The 25124-nt window shown below is 44.0% G+C and overlaps 1 protein-coding gene across 1 annotated transcript; it reads right to left on the bottom strand.

Annotated features, from left to right (window-relative positions):
• Positions 1 to 727: 727 nt before the first annotated feature.
• Positions 728 to 24537, bottom strand: pdzd7a (PDZ domain containing 7a). Its single transcript, XM_056761203.1, has 15 exons — positions 24354 to 24537; positions 23997 to 24134; positions 23691 to 23865; positions 22857 to 23033; positions 22324 to 22471; positions 20890 to 20950; positions 19684 to 20145; positions 18128 to 18334; positions 16153 to 16328; positions 15409 to 15500; positions 15197 to 15288; positions 13974 to 14045; positions 12173 to 12736; positions 11218 to 11318; positions 728 to 877 (listed from the first exon to the last, which is right to left on the bottom strand). The coding sequence occupies exons 1-15, from the start codon at positions 24535 to 24537 to the stop codon at positions 728 to 730; spliced, it is 2799 nt and encodes a 932-aa protein (XP_056617181.1).
• Between the last annotated feature and the right edge of the window lie 587 nt (positions 24538 to 25124).

Genomic DNA, 25124 nt, shown 5'->3' with positions numbered 1-25124 from the left:
TTTCTTCCATTGCTTGCTTCCGCTGCCTGAATTGACGTTTCTGTCCACACGCATGCAGGTTAAAATTGCAATGCGCGGGAGCTTCAATGAGTCCACATGGCTGCGAACGTTCGCAGCTTAAAGAGAACATTAGTTGTAATATTTCTGTACCCATGCTTTACATTTATTTTCCAAAAAGTTGCATGCGAGTGAACAGTACTTAGGGGACCACTCAAATTCCACTGCGGACCCCCGGTTGAAGACCCCTGCACTAGACATTAACTAAACCAAACCCCCAAAACTAAAAGACCTTATCTGGATCTAAATCCATAACATGGCTTTGGAGGTATGAATGTGGAGAGGCCTCATGTGTAACTGTTGCCTGGATGGCTAGTGTTATGACTTTGATAATCAGCATGTCACCGGGGCTGAATGCTGAACCCAAAATAGAAACTCACAATTCACTCATCATGTTAACACTGTCTTTTGTGCCTCTAATGGTGCAAAAGTTTCTTGTAAACAGAAAATGGAATGAATAGATTAAGCTGAGAAAGGAAAAACATCTGTGCCTGTGAAGGGACACCGTCTATTCTGTGGAAGCCCATTTTTTTATTCTTGCTCAGGGGTCTGCCTCTCACCCCGCTGGACATGATTGCATGACTTCACTATCAAACCGGGCAGGTGCCCATTTTCATAACCCAGAGCATAAGCGCAAAAACGTCTAAACGCGAGTCTGCTTGTGTTCAGGTCATTCCCCTGGGTTCTTTGGAACTTTGATGATAAACTCCATTGGGTCTTTGGCCTTGTTGCTGAAAGCCCTCCGAATTGCATCCACAGCGTGCTGATGCGTGACACCTTGGAGGCTCTCTCCATCTACTGACACTAGCTCGAATCCTGCCTGCACACACATACAAAGAGAGAGAGAGATTTAGAAAAAATCATGTATTGGATTGGTCATTAACGCAGATGTTTTTCCAAACGCATCGCTGTATATTTCTGGCAAAGCGCACAGGGCTGTGTAATGTGTGAATGGCAGGAAGCTGCAAGCACAGGATGCCAGTCATTTCCTTTGTTCCCTGTCTTTAATACCTGTGAATGATCTCATCCATGGAGCGTATGTGTGTGTGTCAGAGATTAAAAGAGAGCTCTGCCAGTGGATGACATCAGCTTATTATGACTTCAGAAATGGATGTTTTTTTTCTCTTTAATTGTAACCTCTGGCAAACCTAAAGCACAGATGGGGAGTTCTTTCAGCTCAAAAACATGGGATATATCCAACATCTCACCTTATTTCAACAAATCACTTACCCCATGACAACAAAGCAAGAGCAAATGCATAAATTGAATGTAAACAACCCTCATCAGTATGAACAGGACAGCATACATGTGGAGAACCCAAAATCTATACATAGACTCTTTGGAATGATTTTTTTGCTGCCAGGAAATAAAGTCAAAGTGCCTCTGAGCTCACGAACACACAAGTTCTTCCTCTGTCATGATCTCTCACCAGGATGCACCTGTCTGGTAAAGTAACTACACCCATCCTTAGAGGTCAGGGTCTGTTTTCATCTCTCCTCTCCTTCATTGATCCATCAAAACAAACACTTTTATGAGAGTAAGGACAAAGGGCGATTGACGCTATAATGATATGATTTTTGCCACTAAACCTTGACAGCACTTATTCATTTAAAAGGATAGAACATCATTTATTTCAGCGGAGTTCAAAATCTGTATATGATTTGTATGTTGTTTCCATACAGTGGAAGTCAATGGGGGTCAAAGTTGTTTGGTTACCAAGATTCTTTAAAATATCTTTTGTGTTCTCTAGAGGAGAGTGAAGTAACCTTTTAAGACAATATTCTATCTTCAATTCTTTAAGAGGAGATTATTATGATGAAAAATGCAAAACATTAAATAAAATCTTTTTTTTCTCCCTTTATGGCTATAAAAGAGCCTGAAAACATCACACCTCTTACATTGAAGGAGCCACAGAGACATCATTTTTGCATGCTGTCTTCCTATTTAACCACAAACCCATCACCAAAGCTTTGTGGTTCCATAGGGAAAGATGAGTTAACAGGGGATAACACACTTTATTGTGCTGTAGCATGTGTGTGTGTTCATAGAGAGAGAAAGATGACGAAAGGGATTGATGAGTTTAGCACCTTCCTAGAGCTGCATGGAGACAAACCATTTCCTTTCAGACGAAGTGCTGAGATGTTTTAATATAGAAATAATTTGCTCGCTCATATCTAAGATTAAGAATTTGAAGCAAAAAAACATACTTTTTAAACTTTGGCCTGCATTGACTTCCACTGTATGAACAGAAAAACATTTTTTGAACTTTCACCCAGCGGCTGGTTTTGTCCATAATTTATCCAACCATAGATTAAAAAAAACCAAGCATTTTAGAGTGAAGAAACCTAGAGTTGACTTCATGCAAGTAACCAAAAAGAAACCATCCAGAACACCCTAGCCTAGCAACCCCTTAGCAACAGCAAGAAACACCCATTGCACCATATAACTACCTACCCTAGCAACACCATAGCAACCAACCAAATTAATAAAGTTTTAGAAATCACCCAAAAACACTTCACGTCCCTCTTCACTGAAAGATGACATCTTGCTGACAAAGTTCAAATCTAAATTTATTTTATGTTCAATAATCTCTTATTAAACCCAAACCATCATTATTCATAAGCCGAACGACGGAGAGAAGTAGGGCAGCGAGTCGAGAGCAAATAATGAAGTGCTGCATGAAGAAGGAAGATGTTGCTGCAAAGACTAATTAGGCCTCAGACAATCCACATCAAAAAGAGAGAGCTTGACTCGTTTCTACACGCAAACCCAAGCCCAAACACATACACAAGACCTGACCTCATTCTGCTGTCAAAAAACGTGGATAAGAGGGATGTGGCTGAGGTCGATGTGTGATAGGAACCCGACCTCCATGCTGCTGAAGCGTGCATGCTGTTCAGATAATGCAGTTATCAGTTAGACAACAGGAAGTGAGAATTATGTCAATAGGACACACAACAGACATTCCTATACAGTCTTGTTAATCTGCAGGGCATAGTGAAGATTGCCGAACTTGCGGTGTGACAACGTTGTCACATTTGTGGAAGGGAATGTCAAATAATCAGTGTTTGTTATGAATGGAAATACCCACACTCACCACACTCACCAGTCTTGCACCTGTGGATGGTCTTGTCAACTGAAGGGTTCTGACACCTGATCTCTTGAGTTTTGCAACACAAGCCTCTCAGATCAGGGCAGGGAAACGCCGTTACCTGATAGGCTGTGATCGATAGCGATACGTGTTCTCTTGAAGTACACGTTCGTACGCACATACGTGGGATCTTTAACCTTGTATGTGGGGTCACAGAGGTGCTGTTGACAGTGCATCTGTTCAAGTCAACTGCTCTGGGCTATATTCTGCCTCAGATGCAGGGCCGGATGTTTACGACAACATGTTGGGACACATGGTCAGGTGGTATGTAAGTGGCACAAGTGTACGAAAGACCTGAATGCTAGTACCCCAACAAGCGTAAGCCATACTCGGCTCGCATGAAAAGACACTAAAAAATGACTATATAATATTATATAAATTTCTATTTAGTATTAAATTAACATTTTTACTTTAACTTAGTTTTAATTTTACACATAAATACTCGGGTTTAATACACTCAGTGTAGGCTATTGAAGTGTTTTCATGAATAAAATTTGAGTTTTTAATTACAGCCTATTATCCCAAGGCACATCAGCTGGCAAACCATTTAAAGGGAATGAATTTTATGGGGAGTTTGGTCCAACTATGTCAGCTAGACAGCGAATAGATGTCTTAAATCATAGACGGCGACGTCCGCGGAACCGGTTACTGTATTTGCACAATTTCATTAGAGAACGTTTTAGTCCACTGGCTACCATGTCATCAGAGAAAGTTCTACACAAATTTTGCCTTCCAGGGAGCAAATTCTACACCTCTTGCATCTTGTTGGCCCAACTTTGTCGAGACAAACTCGATGGAGCTACCACCTCAGCACCGAAAATCAACTGCTGCATTGTGGCTCTTCATTTTAATGTCGTGGGGAGTTTCTGGAGGTGTTTGGGGATGAATTTGGACCTCGGTGTGGCAAAGCGTTCCCTCAGTGACAAACCATCCTGCTCCGTCATGCCACCGATTACATACGTATGCTTTTCGGCGGGCCCGACGTGATGAAGGCACATCAAGGCTTCCATGCCATTGCTGGTGTCCCACGAGTGATTGGCATTCTGCATGGGACACTTATCCCTACACAAATGAGTGATTTGCACCAATAATGTGAATCAATTCAGATCGTGAAGGACATTAACACGATGGCAAAATATGAGAATATAAATTGCCCTTTCAAAAACAAGTGAAGCCAAACAGCCAATGTAGCTGGTTAACACTTGTTTGGCCGTGAGGGTGCGGGATCGGACAATTGCATAATTTTAAATACATACACACACACACACACGTATTTCTTTCTTTATACTACTTGAGCCCTGATAAATGCAATTTCTACTATTTCTAAAGTATTTCTTTATAATAAATATTGTTTTCTAAATACTTTACCCACTCTATAACGCTCGATATCAACCTATTCAGCACCACCTCCATGGACAGCACCTGCTATCATAACACTTAAGAAGGTTTACCTTAAGTAATCTCAAAAGGTATAGTTCTGGAACACGCCTAGAAACGGTATAACTTGAGTTAAGGTGTACCTTTAGTACCTTAAGTAAGAGACAACGTAACCGGCAATGCAGCCCCCGACAATGTAATTCATAAATGATGAATGATTTGCAGGCTAGAGAAATGTCTTTACTCTCATTCAATAAAACTGAATGGCAGTTATAACCAAAACCAAAATAAAATCAACGGCATCACTTAGGCCAACAACCAAGGTCACCTGCCAAATGTATTAGCCCATCAGGCCACATATAAATATGCATACAAAATTGCTGTTACAGCACAATTTTTTATTATTCTGTGGTAGAAATAACTAAATGAAGCAGATGGTTTTATAAGAGTCTGTGCTATATATGTTTTGCAGTATACTGTAGTGAATCTGAGTAACGTCTTGGTTACGTATGTAACCTCAGTTCCCTGATGGAGGGAACGAGACGTTGTGTCGAGAACGACAGATGGGGTTCGCCCTTGAGAACCAATCAACTCTGACTACTATAGAAAAGGCCAATGAAATTTGGCGAATGCAATTTGCATGCCGGGCTCCGCCCCCGGAAATCCGGTATAAAAGGAGGCCGGCGTGCAGCATTCACTTACCTTTGTTCTGAAGAGCCTGAGACCTCTCAAACTGCAGCAGAATACGATACGTGTTCGTGGCATAAGGGACACAACGTCTCGTTCCCTCCATCAGGGAACTGAGGTTACATACGTAACCAAGACGTTCCCTTTCTGTCGGTCTCTCGACGTTGTGTCGAGAACGACAGATGGGGTTGCCTATGGAAAACGCCACAACGCTGTATCGCGTCACAATCTCTAGCGAAGCGACGGTAACAAGCCTGGGCGTGTCATCTCGAAGCTTTCGTGAGACTGTAACCTTCCAGTGTGGTGGTCGGGGGGTTCCAGAGCTTTCTTGGAGAAAGATGGGTACAGCCCTGACCGGTAACTTTCATGGACGGGGCCTTAGCTCTCTATAGGCGAGAGGCCGTCCAGATCAGTTTACACCGGGTAAGCGCGACTCTTAATCAGAGAAGCGCTACAGAGGCCACCTCCTACCCGTGGGGAGGAATATGGTGGATATAGGTATGGTCTCGTCCTTGGAGGAGAACGCATGGAACGTGCGGACTGAGTAGTTAACCGCGAGGTGGAGGCCCACCTGGGGAAGCTCATGGGTTACCAGGAGTGGGAACCATTCTCATGAGGATACATCAGACGGAACAGCCCACGGAGGGGGTGTTACAGACGTCCGGTAGCACTAGGTCCGGTTAGAGCTATCTGTGATAGGTGTGACATGGTATCCCGGCCTAAGGGGGAAGGCTGCTCTGCCCAGCCAGCCCCCAGGGGGTGCTTGTTTGGTGATGGATGGAATGCCTATTCTTAACCAGTGTCTGGGTAAGAAGGGAGGCTGGTGAGGTACCAGTTTCTTAGCGATGTGTTCGGGTAAGAAGAAAAGGTAAATAGCACACTGACCCAACCTGTTAGAGGGTGGAAAGGTGCTTTCGCAGGCATACGCCCCCCCGGATGCCAGTCCTACATGTCGCCACGCAGGACGTGGGCTGACACCGGGTTTACGCGAAGGTTGTTAACCCTTGCGAAGGTGTTTGGGCATAGCCCAACCCGCAGCTCTACAGATGTCTGCTAGAGAGGCGCTTCTGCCAGTGTCCAGGAGGTGGCTAAACTCCGTGTGGAGTGAGCCCTCACTGCCAATGGGCATGGGAGATTCTGAGATCGGAATGCCGTCGTAACGGCGTCCACGACCCAGTGCGCCAGCCTCTGTTTGGAGACAGCCTTCCCCTTCTGCTGTCCTCCAACAGACACGGAGCTGGTCAGAGCTTCAGAGCTCTGCGTGCGGTCCAGTACGTACTGGACACAACACTAATCGGGTTGGGTCTTCCTCCCCTATGGGGAGCGCCTGCAAGTTCACCACTTGGCCCCGGAGGGAGTAGTGGGAACTTCTTGGGCACGCATCCGGGCCTGGGTCTCAAGATAACGTGAGAGTTTCCAGGGCCGAGTTTAAGGCAATCCAGGGACACGGAGGATGCTCGGTGGTCCCCTACCCTCTTGAAGGAAGTGAGCGCCGTCAGGAGGGCCGTCTTACTCTATGAGGAAGATCGGAACCTCCGAGGGGCTCTTTGGGGGGCCCTGAGGCTCCCCAGGACCACTTAGGGTCCCAAGAGGGTATGGAGCGAAGATGAGGCGGATTCCGCCCTCTCGCTGCTTAGGAACCTGGTGACCAGGTCGTGTTGCCCTAGAAACTTTCCACCGACTGAGTCGTGATGAGTGGCAATAGCGACTACATACACTTTCAGTGTGGAAGGGAGATGTTAGTCTCCAGTCTCGTGAGGAGGGGAACACAATCCTGATCAAGCACCTCAGTGGGTCTTTCTCGTTGAGAAAGACACCAGGACGAGAAGAGGCACCGTCTAGAGGCGTGTAACCGCCTAGTAGATGGGGCCCTAGCCTGGGTGATGGTCTCAGCCGTATAGGGGGAGTAGCCATCTTAGGATCTTCTCGTCCCGTCTAGAGACCAGACATGGGTGTTCCAGAGGTCTGATCTGGGATGCCAGAACGTGTCCTTCCCCTGAGAGAGCAGGTCCTCTGTCAGGGGAATGATTCAGGGGGAGTCGCTGTCCAGAGCATCGGCTCTGAGGCCAAGTGCGGTTAGACCGGTGTGGTGTAACCAATAACACTTGGTGCTCCTGCTCCCTGACCTTGCACAGAGTCTGTACAAGAAGGCTCCTGGGGGGGGGAAGGTGTGCTTCCGCCCATCCCGCGGCCAGCTGTGCGCAAGGATATCCGTGCCGAGGGCAGGGACTATCAAGCGGGCAAATGGTGGTGTTACGGGAGGTGAACAGGTTTTACCTGGGCCTACCCGAACAGCCTCCAAATGAGCTGGACTGCACGGGGGTGGAGTCGCCACTCTCCACGAGGCATAAACTGGCGAGAAAGCACGTCGGCTGTCTAGTTCAGTTTGCCCGGGGTGTGTGGCCTGCAGGGAACGAGTCACCTGTTGACTCCACCGGAGGAGGCGTTGAGCAAGTTGTGTTTAGCTGCTGTGTGCGAACGCCACCCTGACGATCTGTATTCGCTACAGCTATAGTGCTGTCCTCGGAACAGCACGTGCATGTCTCGCACGAGAGGCCGTAGCCTGCTCAGTGCAAGTAGCATAGCCCACAACTCTTGGCAATTGATATGCCAGCGCAGGCGGGGGTTCGTCCAACACCCCACCTGCGTGCTCGTTGCACACTACACCGCACCCCTGCAGGGAGACTTCAGTCGTCACCACGACCTGCCTCATAACCTGCTCAAAGGGACCTGAGTCCGTCGAAAAAGTCATAAAGACTAGGGGTTATGGTGCGTCGGCAGCAGGGCGGCATCACCATGCGCCTGCTGCCGGTGTGCCACGCTCTCCTCGGAACTCGACTCTGAAACCAGTGTTGGAGCGGTGTCATGTGCATCAACTCGAGGGGTATTAACCCGCGAGGACGCCATGTGTCCCAGGAGCCTCTGAATTGTTTCAGGGGGACCGCTGTCTGCCTAAAATGTTCATTTCAGACAGTTCAACACTGGTTGGGCACAACTGCGGACAGGTGTGCCGACATGGTGACAGAGCTGAGTTCCATACCGAGAAAGAGGATGCTCTGCACTGGGGAGAGCTTGCCCCTCTCTTGGTTGACCTGGAGTCCCAATCGACCTAGGTGCCGGAGCACCAGGTCCCTTTGTGTACATAACAGATCTCGCGAGTGTGCCAAGATAGGCCAGTCGCTGAGATAGTTTAGTACCCGCTCGCCTTCCTCCTCTCAGGGAGAAAGGGCGGTCAGGGACAGACCGAAAGGGAGGACTCTGTACTGATATGCCCGCCTCTCGCACGCGTACCGTGGGAACGGCCGGTGTCGAGGAGGATCGAGACATGAAAGTAAGCGTCCTTCAGGTCGATTGCCACGAACCAATCCTGACACCTCATAGATGTCAGGACGCGCCTCTGTGTGAGCACCCTGAATGGCAGCTTGTGAAGGTGCTCTGTTCAGGGTACGCAGCCTTTGGGGGCAACCCGCCGTCTTTCTTGGGAACGATGAAGTGCGGGTGGTGACCCACTGAACATCTTGGTTTTGAGGGACCAACTCGATGCCTGTTTTGCCAGAAGGGTGGTGACCTCTACCCGAAGTACGGAGGCGTCCCTGCCTCTGACAGAGGGAGAGATGATGCCCCGAAACTTGGGTGAGTCTCTGGCGAACTGGATCGAGTAACCAAGACGGACCGCCCTCATTAGCCAGCGAGACAGTGTGGGCAGCTCTCGAGCTCCCAGGGACTGTGACAGGGTGACCAAGGGGACGGTCTGCTTCATCATTCCCACGGGGGGTGGTTCGTCGGCTGGCGGAGCTAACCATGTCGCGGGGAGTCCCCGGAGGGAAGGTTTTTGCTCCGCCTGCTTACCTGCCTGGCGGGACAACGGCACGCACTGTCGGTTTGAGAGTGGTGACGGCTGTCGTATGTGTACGACCTCACGCCTCGCCAGGGTGTGAGGTCGGTTCGCCGAGCACAGTCCAGTGGAGTGTGCGATCGGCTGCAAGTAAACCCGGGGAGAACAGAAAACTCAGTGAGTAAGTGGGCGCCAAGCCCTAACAAGGGCCCGGCTTTGGTGACGAGGCAGGAGTCGTCCCGTACCGACCGATCAGAGCCGTGGCTGTGAAGGTTCGGGCCCGATGTTGTTCTCCCTGGGGTCTTCCCGTCAGTGTCCCTTCTCGCGAGGAGGTTGCTGACGGGGTGGAGGTTTCCCCCTCGACCTCTGCTTCCGGGGTGCCGCCTGTGGGGGCACAGGAACCGGAGCCGATGTCGAAAGGGTCCTGGGTTGCAGGGAAGCAGACGTCACGTGAGATCTCGGAGGCCTGTAGGCGGCCGAGTCGCGGCGTGAAAAAAAAAATGTGGTTAATTGCCACTGTCTGCTTCGCCGTCAAAAAACTGCTGAGCGCAGTCCTCGACGGTGTTACCAACAACCCACCCTGCCAGATGAGTGCATCAAGAAAGCGGACTTCCTTGCTGTCACTCTTCTGCACAAGGTATAGCCGGGGGTGTCTCTCCTGGACCACTACCGTGGACATCGTCCGACCCAGGGCCCGTGCCGCCGCCTTAGTCGCCCGTAGAGCGCTGTCAGCGGTGGCACGGAGATCCTGCATTATACCCGGGTCGGCCTTACCCTCGTGGAGCCCTCTCAACGCCCTGGCCTGGCGGACCTGCAGGATGGCCAAGGCATAGAGAGAGGAGGCAGCCTGGCCCGCAACATCGCAAGCTTTCGACACCAGTGATGCCGAAGTCTTACGTGCTTTGGACGGTAGGAGTGGTCGATCCCCCCCCAGGTGGTAGCCGTCCGCGGCACAGGTGCACCGCAGGCGGACGTTCCACCCGGGGGATCTCGACGCAGTCCTTGGCTGCCTCACCATCGAGGGAAGTAAGGGAGCCGGAGCTGGTTTCACTGGAACGGTCCGTGAGTGGAGCGTTCCAAGTTTTACACAGCTCCTCATGCACCTCCTGGAAAAACATGGCACCCGGGGTGGGCGCGGTTTGCACCGCGCACCGACCTCGGGAACCACGCATCCCCGGGTTAGCACGGATGACATCACTTCTGCTTCCTCCTGAACTCGACCGCTGGGGGTGGAGTTTGGATTCGGCAGAGTCGGATGCCAGTCTCCCTCCGATGCTGCGAGCGACATCTCATCTACGTCACACATCGTTTCCGAGTGTGTGCGTGAGGATCCGGACGGTATGCCACCGCCGGTTGGGGAACGTTCAGAAGAGCGAATCGGGGTGCGATCGGCCCGTGAGCACTTGGCTGGCGGGTTTACGTTCGCAGAGTTCCCCGTATCACTAACGCTGCTAACGTGGGTGGTCATCGGGGCCGTAGCCACAGATGTCACAGCCCGGGTAGCAGACGAAATGGTGGCTGGTTCCCGTAGGAAGACAGCCACCCGTGACCGCAACTTCTGAATGACAATCTGCCCGCAGTGCAGGCAGATGTGTCAACGAACGCTGCTTCAGTGTGCTGGACGCCCAGACACCTAATGCAGCGATCGTGTCCATCCCCCTCCTCGATGAGTGTGCCGCACCCAAGAGAACAGCGGGACATGCCGCGCTGGAGAATGCTCAGTCAGTCCTGAAAAGGACTTTTAGAAAAAATCTCTAACACCTCCGGAACCGCCGAGACGCCCAGGGGAAGGTCGCTGCAGGAAGGGACGATCCGCTGTAACACGTCGTAGCACCAGCGTGTAGTTGTAGAGGATTGAATCCTGAGTTGTACTCATGAGCGATGGCTCTGAAGAACAAAAGGTAAGTGAATGCTGCACGCCGGCCTCCTTTTATACCGGATTTCCGGGGGCGGAGCCCGGCATGCAAATTGCATTCGCCAAATTTCATTGGCCTTTTCTATAGTAGTCAGAGTTGATTGGTTCTCAAGGGCGAACCCCATCTGTCGTTCTCGACACAACGTCGAGAGACCGACAGAAAGGGAACTGTGTTGTATGAGGGTCATCCTTTACCTTCAGAACATCACTTGTGGAGGCCGCTCCTCCTGGAAAGATCTTCTCTATCTTCACCATTGGCTGCACCTTTGACTCTATCCCACCTGAGATGCTTATGCCTTCACAAAGAGAAGAAATCACTGAGTCATATGATCTGTCACTGATGGCTTTAGTTCAATATATCTATAAATCATTCCTGTATTTCTCAAGATTTTTCACTTTGATGCATGAAGAAAAATTTGATTTTAATCTTAATTACTGGATTGGTCAAGATTAATTGTATTGTATATTTCATGTGTATTGTAAATGTCTCATTGTTAAGGGTTTGGATGGATAACGTGTTGGTATTTTGGGCAAATCACTGCCATCTGCAGGTGAGGGAGAAAAGGAAACATATTTAAATCAGTAAGTAAATATGGATAGTTCACCCCATAATCTAAGCACTGACAAAATATTGAGCATTTTCTCTCACAAGAGAGTATGGGTTCCTTTGCACTGTTGAAGAAAACAATATAACCCTGCCTCAAACAACAGAAAATCTGCCTCAAACAACAGAAAATCTGCCTCAAACAACAGAAAATCTGTCTCAAACAACAGAAAATCTGTCTCAAACAACAGAAAATGTAACAGATTTAATGTTTACAATGGCAATTGTATTGGTTTTAATGGAAACTAGTGCCTATACTGGTATGTGATGGATTATATTGGTAGGTTTTTATCTGGGAAATGAGAACCAATATAACGCTTACACCCTTTTGGAATAATGCCCAAAACACACAACAAAAAGACATTTGGGGAAAAGCTAATGGTTCATAATGCTTTCTACTGGGCTTCTGTTGTTTTGTCAGCAGTGTCATGATGGATGCGTTGATAAGACCATTCTTTTCCCCGTTCACCTTTTATCAGTTATCTTTGTCATATTTATGCTGTCATTTGTGAATGAATTCCTCCGCAATATCTTCAAGTAACTCACCCAAGGACTGTTTAGACTTGGAGATAGAAACCGTGGTAAGCTCATACTGCTGCTTTGAAAACTTTTCTTTCCTGATTGAGTGTCCATTCACAGTTCCCCTCCAGTCCTGATCTGAGCTGGTCCCAAACACTTGGGTAAGTGGTGTTCTGCTCCGTCTCTGTGCGCTCATCACGGTGTACTTCACCTCTTTTCCATTCTGGGTTTTCATTCTATGCCCATTCCTATAAGGAGACCTTCCACGCTCTTGAACAGAATCCCCCCTGCTGGATAAAGAGTCATCGTGTGATGCCTGGGGGAAAGCATTGTCTCTTTGAGGGGAACGTCCAGGTCGTTCTGAGCTGTGAGGGAAATCTGACTGCGGCCGAGCGGGGCTCAGGGAACGATGGCTGACTGAGTCTGAGATGTAAGTGTCCACCGGTACATCCAGGAGAGGTGTGAAAGTTCGAGGAGGAGGGAGACGGCCGGTAGGTAGGCCTGCGAAGCGCAGACGTTCTAGATCTTCTAAGAGTTGACGCTCTCTATGCAGGTCCTGCACTGGCTGCAATTGAAATCCGCCCCTGTAGTCTGTGACGGGATACAGGTGGACATTAAAACTCATATTAATGTCTCGCTCACCACAATTACCAGTTACAAAAATTACAATTGCTTCAAAATATATTTATAATCAACACGGTTATAAAATGCTTTCTGGTACAACTTCATAGTTACAAGTTACTAAATACCCCAGTATATGACTATGGTAATAATTCCGTACCATGGTATGTATAAAAGCACCATGACATTACCATCACAGTCCTTCTTAGGATAGTTTTGAATGTTCTACATTCATACACGATGCTCAAAATGCTGAACTCATTTACATCTGTTTAAATCAGTGCAGATGTTACAAAACCTCACTCTGTCTCTCACGCACACACTTTCCCTTTCATCCAGAAATTTGAGCGACAATCGCACATTCATATCCATTGAGTAAGCTACGGTGTGGTGTTGCGTACACGCAAGATCTCGTTCGGATTTCAGAGGCCTTGAGAGCAAGGGGGTTTTAAATTACTCTTCTGTAGACGGTACAAAGGAGTTGCGTTAAGCCTCAGACCAGTGCATGCTTGAAGGTTAAACAATGCAAGGCACCTTTCTTGCATTTCAGAAACCACTTCCATTCAAAAGTCACAAGCACATGCAGCCATTGGGAAAACTCTGGGGACAATGACGGCAGACACTGTGCGCTCCGAGGTCAGATGTCATTAGGTCATACGCAATGTCGGCAGCAGCAGGAAACAGACCGGGCAGTGTTGACTCCTCGATTTAATTCTGTCAGTGATGTGTGTTTGGCATCCATCAAAATGATGCACGTGTGTCTCAAATGGCAGCAAACATTGATCAGAGCTCACTATAACAGTAACCAAGATTTTGTGTGTGTGCAACATGAAAAACCAGCTTGTAAGGATGTTTTGGAAGGTGAAAATTGTTATAATTTGGCCAAACTTTGAATTTTATGATGTCATTAAATATCAGTTTTCCAGTATAAAATCAATAGTAGTTTATGAGATGTTCTCACTAATATAGAGGACAATTTGGTTTGTGTGTGTGTGTGGAAGGGGTTGTGCAGTTTAAATATGCATGTGTGTATGTGTTTATCTCCGTCAGATATTCATTTTAGGTTATGAAATATGTTGCGGGGGAGAGTGGGAATCTAAACCTCTGGTTATATAACATCCTACAGAGATCAGAGTAAGGACACAGCACAGCACTGAAAACAGAGAGAAGAGAGACTTGCACAAGCTCACAGTGGTGGAGACGTTACCTGGGACGGGTGTTATTAAATGGCGACGGGGTGTTCCACCATGCCGAGGAGAACGCAGGACAGGAGATCTCACTGAAAAAACACAAACACTAAGTAAACAGCATCACACTTCAAGAATTATCCAGGATCTGTATTTGAGACACTGCACATTTGTGACCCTGGACGACAAAACCAGTCTTAAGGGTCAATTTTTCGAAATTGAGATTTTTACATCATCTGAAAAGCAAAATATTGTGAAAATCGCCTTTTAATCTGAGGCACTGCAGAAGGCAATCTATTCACAAAGATAAAGTTTTCATACATTTACAGTAAGAAATTTATGACATATTTTTATGGAACATGATCTTTACTTAATATACTAATGATTTTTTGCATAAAAGAAAAATCAGTAATTTTTACCCAAACCTTGTATTTTTGGCAATTACTAAAAATGTTCCTGTGCTACTTAAGACTGGTTTTGTTGTCCAGGGTCACATTTTTGTAACATAAAAGTGTGAATCGATGCCATAGAAACATTTTTTTGACTGTATGGATCCATTTAGAACCTTTATCATCTGAAAGTTAAAAAAAAGTTACCCTGTAACTGAATGGTTCTTTGGGGAACCAAAAAACGTATTCCTTTATGGCATCGCTGTACAGAACATTTTGTAGCACCTTTTTGAGAGTGCATGTACAAACATGTTGTGCCTACATATACATATCAGAATGGGATCCTGATTCTGAAATGTATATGTGGCACAAACTATATTTATATATATACATACACCTGACAATACCGATGAAGAAATATATTCGTTTTTTTCCAGAGTACATTGATGTAAAATTAAAGATGTTATTAAAGAGAAAACAACATTTGGACCAATCAGGTCTTCATCAGGAGGATGAACACTTATGAAAATAAAATGAAAATTCTATCATCATTTACTCACCCTCTTGTCAAAGTCATTTCAAACCTTCGTGACTTTCTTTCTTCCACAGAACACAAAAGAAGATATTTTGAAGAAAGTGAGCAGCACTGGCTCCAATTCACTTCTATTGAATGGGCACAAAACCAATGCATGTGAAGCCAATTAACAAAATTCTTCAAAATATCTTCTTTAGTGTTCTGCGGAAGGAAGAAAGTCATACAAATTTGAAATGACAAGAGGGTGAGTAAATGATGACCAAATTTTGGGGTGAACTATCACTTTAACAGGTCTGAAAACAATGGAGTTTTTTCTTACCAGAACGACTTTTTAGTATGTCATAGGCTTCAAGCTCAAAGGGTAACACCATACTGTCAAAACGTCCTAGTTCTGAAGGAGGGATGATCATTCTAGATGAAACAAAGTTAAATACAGATGTTAGATAGATACAGACATACAACACTTGAATGAAAAGAATGAATGCACTCAGAAGGCGTATGAATGAAATATTGTAGAGGATTTTGTGTTACCTGATCTCTCTCAGCAGTAAAAGCTTCTCGGGCCTGTCCAGGATGGCAAGCAGGGGGCGCACCAAATCCTCAACCACACGCTGCGACAGAAACTAAAAAACAGAAAGTTAAAGATGCCCTAGTTACATTTCTTTTAACCTCAGCATTAACATTTGTTTGTATTTCATAAGAGTTCTCAGAACATCTCAGAACACCGCTGCATTGATCTCTCTGTAGAATAAGTTTGACTGCAAACTGCAGAGTTCAGAGGATCCAGAACGCTTGATCTTAATTGTAATTGACCAGTCAAATCCGTCTTTTGTGAGTGTGTTCTGCAGGCGCACTGATTCAGTAGAAATAAAAGGCTTGAAAGACTTATGATACAACCAATTCTCATCCACAACAATATTTATTTACATGAGAAGAGTTCAGATGCAAAACCCTCTAAATCCATCAGGCCAGTTTTCCTTTAAATTAGCATTTTTCAACAGGCTCCTACATTTATTTGCAGCAATAAAAGATATATTTGACCTGCAGAGTATGGTTTTTAGCGAATTGTGAAGCAAAAATTTTGCTCATTAACATATACTTTGTGTGAAGAGCATTCAGTCAACATCATAATAACTTTTTGACAAATGTTTCTTTAAGAGGGTTTTGCATCTGAACTCTTCATGTATTGCAGAACCCTTATTCCCCCACACCATTCAATCTCATACAATTTAAGATTAATTTTTCTGTTAAGAGTTATTTTCTCCACTGACTCACTCTTTTACAGTGTCTCATGACAGCAGCCACCTCATCCTCATTGAGCAGTTTGTGGGCCATGTCCTCCATCATGCTCATGGTTTCTGGGCTAGGCATAGGACTGTGTGCCTTCATACCAGCTCGGGTCTCTCTGGGAGAACTCAATAGGCTGATTTTGGATCGACCTCGCTCTTTACCTGTGAACACGACAGCTAGAGTCAGGAGAGATGTCTGAATTACAGTAAAGATGAAAGCAATTCTTCTGCAAAAAATTACATAATAAAAGCAGTAATATTGAATAGAAACCACTATAACATCATTCCAATTTCAATATGGTATGTATTGTAAACGGATTACTAAGAAATATCATATCTAAATCGCTTGGCCTTTGCAGCGAATGACCAGATTTAGTTTAAAGCAAGGACAATTATATTAAATTCCACCATAAGGAATTTTTTTATTGCAATTATACTTGCATTACACTCATGAAATGACAAAAAAAGAAACCTCATATATATTTTTCTTCGATGTGTATCATACAAAAATCTAGTTTCAACAAAAACTAGATTCACAAAATGCAGTACGGTACATTTTTAGAATACAGATCTCATACAAATAAGCCACCTTGTAAAATTGTGTCGATGAGCTATGAATTTATATTGTTTTCTGTCATGGTTCCACTATCATGTCATGTTTTATTCTTGTTTTGTTGTGGAGCCATGGCATAGCCTTTAGTTATGTGGTGGGAGAGAGACTATTTTGGCACCTATTTGGCCCTACTCTCTCTCTCCGGTCTGCGTCATTGTTCCCATCATCTCGTTCCTCGTCAGCCTCTCCTTAGTGCTTAATCCCCAGCACCTGTTCCTCGTTAATGATCCTGTGTTTGTCACCCTTTAAAACATCCTCGTGTTCATTGTCCTGTGCTCGTTCATTGTAGATGTTTGGTGTCTGACTTGTCGATGTCACTATTCCTAAGAGTTACCTTACCTTGTCTGTCTCGTTACCTTGTTCCTGTTTCCTCGAGTCCTAGTAAGTGTTAGTGTAGTGCAGTGCAGTGCAGTGCAGTGCAGTGCAGTGTAGTGCAGTGTAGTGCAGTGTAGTGCAGTGTAGTGCAGTGTAGTGCAGTGTAGTGCAGTGTAGTGCAGTGCAGTGTAGTGCAGTGTAGTGCGGTGTAGTGCGGTGTAGTGCGGTGTAGTGCGGTGTAGTGCGGTGTAGTGCGGTGTAGTGCAGTGCAGTGCGGTGCAGCGCAGTGTCTTTTTCTAGTATTATTGTTCTAGTCAAGTTAGTCACCGTTCTTGTTTATTTATATGTTATCAAGTCTTGTTTTACATATTGTGGGTTTTGTTTTGCCTTTTTGTATAGTCTTATAATAAATACCCTTGTTTACCCCTACCATCACGTCTGTCTCTGCCTGCAATTGGGTTCTCCTGCCATGTCTTCCCTAGTAAACCATGACAGTTTTCAATTGAAAAACCTATCAAGGGTGGATCCTGGAATAAAAAATGTGGGAACCCCTGCAATAAGCTTCTATATGTTTTCATGAGCATCATTTATAACATTTCTGGTGCCATCAAATAATCCTTGTAATTCACTAGAGCACATGAACATTTACATTTACACCACCATCTCTTGTTGACATACAGAACAATGCACTTTAACAAAACTGACCAACAAGTAGCAATAATTAACTCAAAGTTTTGTAATCTTTTCAAAGTATCTCTGTGTGTTACTTCAGCAGGCAGCAATGCAATTCATCATTGGCTAAGTAAAACCCCAGGGGCCGTATTCAAGGCCACTCGAAGGGAATTACTGCATAACGCTACAGATACAGTAAAGCTGCTTTCTACCATTTAGCCTCCTTAAAAACTCATTATGCCGCTCGCTGGCTTTTCAAATGAAAATCTCCTGCTTCATCTGCATATACTCTCTGCAAATTCATATATCACACAGAGCGTAGCTCTCATAAGATGTTGAACTGTAAGTTGACTCAACTCACCCGGTTCATTATCTAGATGTTTTGGGGATTTGGACCTTCCTCTTTGTCCGTCCACTGTCCCAGTTACCTTCCTGTCCCTTGAGGAAGATCGCTCCCTCCTGCGACCACTTTTAAACAGCAGACTGACAAACGTTTTGGAGCGCTGCAGGGTGCTTCCCTCAACTTCCACTTTATCCTTTTGACGTTTCTTTTTCTTCTGTTTGTCCTCTGATCAATATTCAAACAGGTACATGTCAAGTAATCACAGTAAGGGTGAGAAGTTTAAGTAGCTAAGTTAAAGTAGTACAAAGACGCACACTGGATCCGTGATGAATAAATGACTACTCATAAGGATAAATGCAAGCAAATGGGTATCCTAGCACAACATTGCAGCTTTGATTTTTAGTAAGAGTGACCCATGATATCGAGAGTAAAAGGTGCTGTGTGTAATATTTAGCGATATCTAGTGGTAAGGTTGCGAATTGCAACCAACCACTCACTCCACCCCTCCCTTTCAAGCCACTACGGTGGCTGACACAGGACTAAGATGTCACCTTTTTGCTTCTTTGCCAAAAGAGATATTGTATTTACAAAATGTGCTCTGTAGAGCATTTTGTCCCTTTAGGGCTATTGTAGAAACAATATGGTGAATTCCATCAGTTGAGACCCGGGGTGTATGAAGATCAAAATAGCTCATTCTAAGATAATAAAAACATAACGCTGAATTATGTAAGGTTTTTTATACATATTTGAAAAAAAGACAGCAATGTGACCCCAAGACAGCTCTATTGGTTAGTTCTTGGTTTTCGACAACGCATTTTCTATTCTGAGATGAGATTTCACAGCATGCTGTACTGTATTTCAAACGACCTCATCGCTGATATGTTCGTGACCTTGTGCACGTCAAATGATATAGATGTCGGCTCTTTGGTACTATCAAGACAAAAAAGAAGGCTCTTTGATATTTCACAGTCATGCTTTGTCTCCAATGTTTCCCCCCCAAATTTTTTTAAAATGGACATAGTGTTGACTTCAGACTATAAAATGAATCTGATAATTATTTTATTTTTTAATTGGGTGTTTCAGAAAAAATTGCTATTTTTTGCTTATCGGTGTCTTTAAGAAACAAAATGGCACACCTAAGAAACTCATTGATACGTTCATCATATTTTTTAGGCTTTGGCTCAACCAATGGATCCAATGTTTCATTTTAATATTCTTAAAGGTTCTGTGTGTAGATTTTAGCAACATCTAGTGGTGAGGTTGTAAATTGCAACCAACGGCTCACTCCACCCCTCCCTTTCGAAGCACTACAGTGCCTGACACAGGACAGAGATGTCGTCACCATTTCCCATATTTGCTGAATGAGATAATGTATTTATGAAACGCACACTGTAGAGCATTTTGTCCGTTTAGAGCTACTGTAGAAACAACATGGTGAATTCCATGTATGTAGATCGAAATAACACATTTTAAGATAATAAAAACATTACGCTTCATTATATAAGACATTTTTTGTCAATGGATACTTCTTAATCTTCCACACTGCACCTTTAAATTTCTTTGGTGACACGTACCTGATATAGTGATGTGACTCTGGGATCTGCGAATGGGTCTTCGAGGTTTGCTCAAGGCCATAAGGACTGCAGTTTTGGGCGAGTCCAAAGCCTCTTTATTCCCAGCAGAGAAGGTCCTTGTATGAGAATGGGTGTGTCCACTCCGGATCACAGTGTCTTTCAACAGAACAGTTTCGCCCACTGTTCGACTTGTCTCTGCGGTTATGACCCTACTAGCTCTCACTGATGCTTCCAGCTCCTGCGGATCGGTCTGCATTGCGGTTTCTGTCCGTTCCGAGCTGGGCCTGCGTGAACGGTCCTCAGTGGAAATACAGACATCCACCATCTCCGAGCCAAATAAAGGGGGGAACATGACCTGCGAGAGGCCGCTGAGGGAGCTGACTGGCGTTCCGGAAGACAGAGAGGAAGTGGAGGAATAGGAGTCGGATCCCTGAGAGGAGGAGGGCTGACCCCCATTAGCCACTGACAGAGAGAAAAGAGATTTTTATTTCACATTTTATTGAATAGAGCAAAGAGAACACTCCAAGAACATCAGTTGAGGTCTGTCCTTTACGTCATTGTGCATGTGATTGTCAGACAAGTTGATGTATTTCCTACTAAAACCAACATTTGAGTTAGATATACCTTTTATAAAAAGGGCACAGCCATGAAACTACTTGCATTTTCATTTAAATTAGTGAAAAAATCATTCATATTTATAATGTTTCAGTCTTTTTTCCTGAAAGTGCATTGCTTTCACTGGGTCGTTAAACCATTATAGATATCAAGAAATGTCTCACTATACTTAAACATCAGATGAACACATGCCGGCAATAACAGTCTCAAATATAAAGGAGAATTGCACAAGTTCTCTATTTTATATCCATCCTGCAACCAAAACACCCCAGAATAACCCTTACAAACATGTACGTTTTGAACATTACGTTTTAATCCCTTTCGGACACAACCATATTAAATGGAAAGCAGAGAATTTAAGGGATATGAAATAATCAGGCTTGACATGCAGCCAATCTGCCCTTTAATCTGCACAGGGACTGTGCCAACACACCATCAATTTAATTATGGATATTGGGTTTCTAACATAGACTGCACTGAACACAAAAGTACACAAGTATGCCATTAAGAGCATGCAGCCTGTTTTTAAACATGCAAAGCATAATTTACAAATTAGTTGTCTTAATGTGTGAAGTGTACAGGTCTACATACATTTATTAAGCCAGCTGTACTCTGCCACCATCTCCTTATACGCAGGGTATCTTCCAGCCTCCTAGATCAGAATATTAAACAATATGTCGTTGGTACAACACACATTACACACAGAAAAAAAAACTATTCAGAAACCATTGCAAGTGCAAATATGCTCTATTTGATATTACAAATTGTGAAGACATTCTGCAGAGTAAATTGTTTCAATTACTTATAATATCATTGTACAACAAGCAAGGCTGAAGAGAACATGACCTTGTAGTATATGTCAGGTTAAGCATTTCTGAAATATGCCCCAAGTGTTTGCTCATTCGATCACACGGCCCTAAGAACATTAGTCTATTATGAAACAAAACTGGAACATTATTAAGATGATGCTTGGTGGCAGCCTCATGTATCTTTTAAGAAAATAAGATATGATGGAGAACAATCATGTCATACAGTTGTTGTGTTGCTTTAAAGTACATTCTAACGGACTGTTGTAGTGTGGAAAGAAAATGCTCCATCAAGTGTAGTCACTTGCTCGGTTTACGATAAATTCCTCTTCAGTTATCACAGTGTCACTTATCACCAGTAGGGCCCTTGGATCCTAAAAGGAGACTGAACTCACACACTTACCATTACAACATGACAACAATAGCCAAGACAGCAGGCATTTAGTACCTTGTAAGGCACCACAAGAGGTTTAATTCAAAGCCATAATGTGTGGCAATGAGAAAAGGCAATAAAACGAGGCTTTCTGCTGATTATAACTTGATCTCCAAAGCCTGGTGAATAATGCACATCCCTTGGCTGTTTTTCACAGGTGGAACTTGAGCTCTGCCTGAGTAAAGCGAGCAAGTAGGAATGTGAAGGCTAAATGCCAGCTGTCTGCTTTGCTATGCTTTCTCACTCCCTGACGCAACAAGAGGCTGCGTTGTTTATCATGATGAGCAGGCAATTAATATGGCATTGCACTTTGGAAATCATTTGTTTCGCTCTTCACCTTTTCATTGGAAACCTAAAGTAAACCCGCTTAAAATATTCTCATATGTTTAAATATTATCACCATTCTTTTTCAGTTATTTATACAATTGCGGGTCGATGTTTCACTGCATTCAATAACATTGATGACAGTTCTTAATCTGTCATTTATTCCATATATACACTGAGTTTAACACAGGCACGCCTGAAGAAAACAATATTCTCCGAATTATGACATACTTAGGAAACCTAAAGACAATGACATTTAAGTTACAGTTAAGTATGAACATTGCTTCAAGTTCTAATAACCTTTTGCGTTCTCCAAATTGAAGATCATTGTGTAAAGATTTCTCATTCATGTATCTTTTTTCTTACGATTCTGTTAAAAGGATTCTGTTGACAGTAAAACAATCTACATGTAACTTAAACATGTCCTTACATTATTTTCCAGCTTTTGTCAACTATTCTCACCTTGATAGTCAACATCACATGAGTATGACTCTTTAGTACTTCTACTGCATTGCTGTGTGTGATGTCCTCAAAACTCACACCATTGGCTGCCAGAATCTGATCCCCCATTTTAATTCCATTTTGCTCTGCCAGGCCGCCAGGGTCCAGCCTCAACACAAAATCAAGTAAATTACAGTGACGTCAAATTGAATATTCAATTAATTTGACTATTAGTGTATATTTACACACATAAACATGCTTACATATAAGAAATTTGAGTTTTATATACTGTATTTATACATAATGTATATGTGTATATATATTTATTTATTAAATGGTTAGTTCCAGATAAAGTACAGCCTAACGTACCTTAATGCTTTTGTAAATATTTGTTATACTGTACACATGTATGTGTGTGCATTTATATATACATATAAATATACACACCACAAACATATATAACAACACTAAAATAACTACAATACGTAAGTTAAACAATGTCCCATACTGATGGCTGTCAGTAAAAAAATGAAAGATACAACGTTTTTTCTTACTTTGAGACATAAATGCCCAGGCCAAACTCTTTGCCACCACGGATGTTGAAGCCCAGGCAGTAGTCATCTGAGGTTGTGTAAAGGTGCACTATTCTGCGAAGGGCTACATCTGAACTAGCTTCTGAGGGGGTGCGACCACTCTCTTCCACTACCATCCTTCGGTGAATCAGATCTACCCTGCATGTGGACATTCATACAGTGTATGTTTATATGTAACCAGAAACACAATAACTGCAGTCAAAATTTGAATCTTTTTTTTAAATAGTCCAGTCCCAAATTCATCACACTATCCAAGCCAGTGTTGCGTTTTGGACTTGTTGAGATTCTCAAATAATTAAGTGCCACATCAACCTGTGAATAACTCCAAGGTCTAATCACTCTTCATTTTAAAGGGATAGTCCACCCCAAATTCTACATTCTTTCATCATTAAGCGATGATGTCATTTCAAACCTGTATGACTTTCTTTCCTCTTCAGATCACAAAAAAAGATATTATGAAGAATGTTGGTAACCAAACAACACTGGCCCCCATTGACATTTCTCAAAATATCTTCTTTTATGTTCCACAAATAAAATAAGGGGATATATAAAAATTTTTTTGGATGAAATATCTCTTTAAGTTGGGATAAAATATAATTACACTTCACATTTAAAGGGTTAGTTCTCCCGAAAATTACATTTATTTCAACTTTCTCTCCAGGTTCGTATGAGGGTGAGAGCGGTCAAGTGTAGAAGAAAGATCACCAAAGGCATTTAACTTGAATGTTTTCATTAACATATTACGTACAAAGTCCTAACAAATTCAAGTTATGCTACACATTTCTCCTCTCTTACCATGTTGTCTTCTCTTTTGAGTAGCGGATGCCAGGCACCTTCCCAACGCGTCTCACCACCATTCTCAAACGATAGTTTCCCGTCAGGACCTTCACCGCACTACTCATTGTGATGTTCTCCAAGCTAATGCCATTCACTTCCACAAGTTTATCTCCAACAGTCAAGCCAGCCAGTTCTGTGCCATCCAATAAGGACACAATTAATAGACATGTCTGTCGCTTATAGATACATATACAAACAAAAAACTGTTTGGTGTTTGTTTCAGTCAGTTCTAAACACTTTAAATTGTTATGATGTAAAGAATACCCGCAGAGCTGTTGTCTTCAACCTTACTGACAAAAATCCCAAGGCCGTGTTCAGAGCCTCCACGCACGCTGAAGCCCAGCCTGCCATCCTCACTTTTGTCCACAGTAATTGTGTGGATGTCTTCACAGTCATCCCCACCTAGAGTCCCCCGACATCAAAGACAAACAGAACGTTTGTGTGAAAACAAATTCTTAATGCAGCACACAGCTGCTGTCATAAATTCTATTGATGTCTATGCTCCTTAACAGAAGGGTCCTATAAACGATAAACACACATTGATAAAGATACTTGATACTTTGGATAAAAGCACCTGCCAAATTCAAAAATGTAAAATACAAAGTTTTAAAGAAGACTAACCATCAACAGGTGAATTAATGAGGATGACTCTGCCCATAGGGGAGGAAGATCTTAGTCCCTTCTGCCGCTGCTGCTTCTTGTGCAGGTAGCGTGGTAGAGTAGAGGTGCCCGAGGGCCCTGGCTGGGCACTGGGATGAGCCCCATTCGTCATGTCTTTGCGTGCCGTGTCAGACGAATGAGCCATGGCAAATCGGTGACCTCCCCTCTAACCCTCATCCAGGGCCTTGAGGAAGGGAAGGGGAGGTGGAGAGGACTAACACTAGGTCCGGTCACAAGGATTTGATTCCTAAGGATTAGTTCCACAAAAAGAAACTCCACTCTAATGGTGCTACGGATACATCATCGTTCACTGTAGATTAGTAGCCATAATAAAGATGTGTCTTCATAGGGTGTAGTGATCCATAGGACGACATAATCAACCAATAAAACAGCTCTTAAGCATATTCCTTTGTTCCGTTAAGCAGACAAAAACAGCAGCTTATCCTTTTGTGCATGATTCAGCAAAGATAAGAGAGCCACACAGAGGACCTGTAATTGTGACTCATGTTTTTTCATTGAAGTGAAAGTCTGATGGTTAGACAGGTGGATTTGGCCGGAGTTCTTCCTCACTGCAAGTGAAGTTTTGCATGGCAGAAGTCATTCATCTGGTCCTCTCATGTCTCAGTGTCTCACCTTTACTCACCAGTGATCCAAGACGGCAGGGAAAGATCTGTAAGAACCCAGCCGCGCAATGACTAATTTCCCATGGGAGGTAAAGTGATATCTGCAATT

This window comes from Triplophysa dalaica, chromosome 11 (assembly GCF_015846415.1).
Source record: "Triplophysa dalaica isolate WHDGS20190420 chromosome 11, ASM1584641v1, whole genome shotgun sequence".
NCBI classification, from domain to species: Eukaryota; Metazoa; Chordata; class Actinopteri; order Cypriniformes; family Nemacheilidae; genus Triplophysa; species Triplophysa dalaica.
This window is presented reverse-complemented; position numbering and strand designations above follow the sequence as displayed.

Excerpts from the sequence above, each read along its gene's own strand:
- pdzd7a (XM_056761203.1), bottom strand. The coding sequence starts at position 24,537 with ATGGCTCATTCGTCTGACACGGCACGCAAAGACATGACGAATGGGGCT. Across the intron at positions 23,866-23,996 it reads TGAAGACAACAGCTCTGCGG|AACTGGCTGGCTTGACTGTT; the intron begins GTATTCTTTACA and ends TGGATGGCACAG. Across the intron at positions 11,319-12,172 it reads CAAGTCTAAACAGTCCTTGG|GCATAAGCATCTCAGGTGGG; the intron begins GTGAGTTACTTG and ends CTCTTTGTGAAG.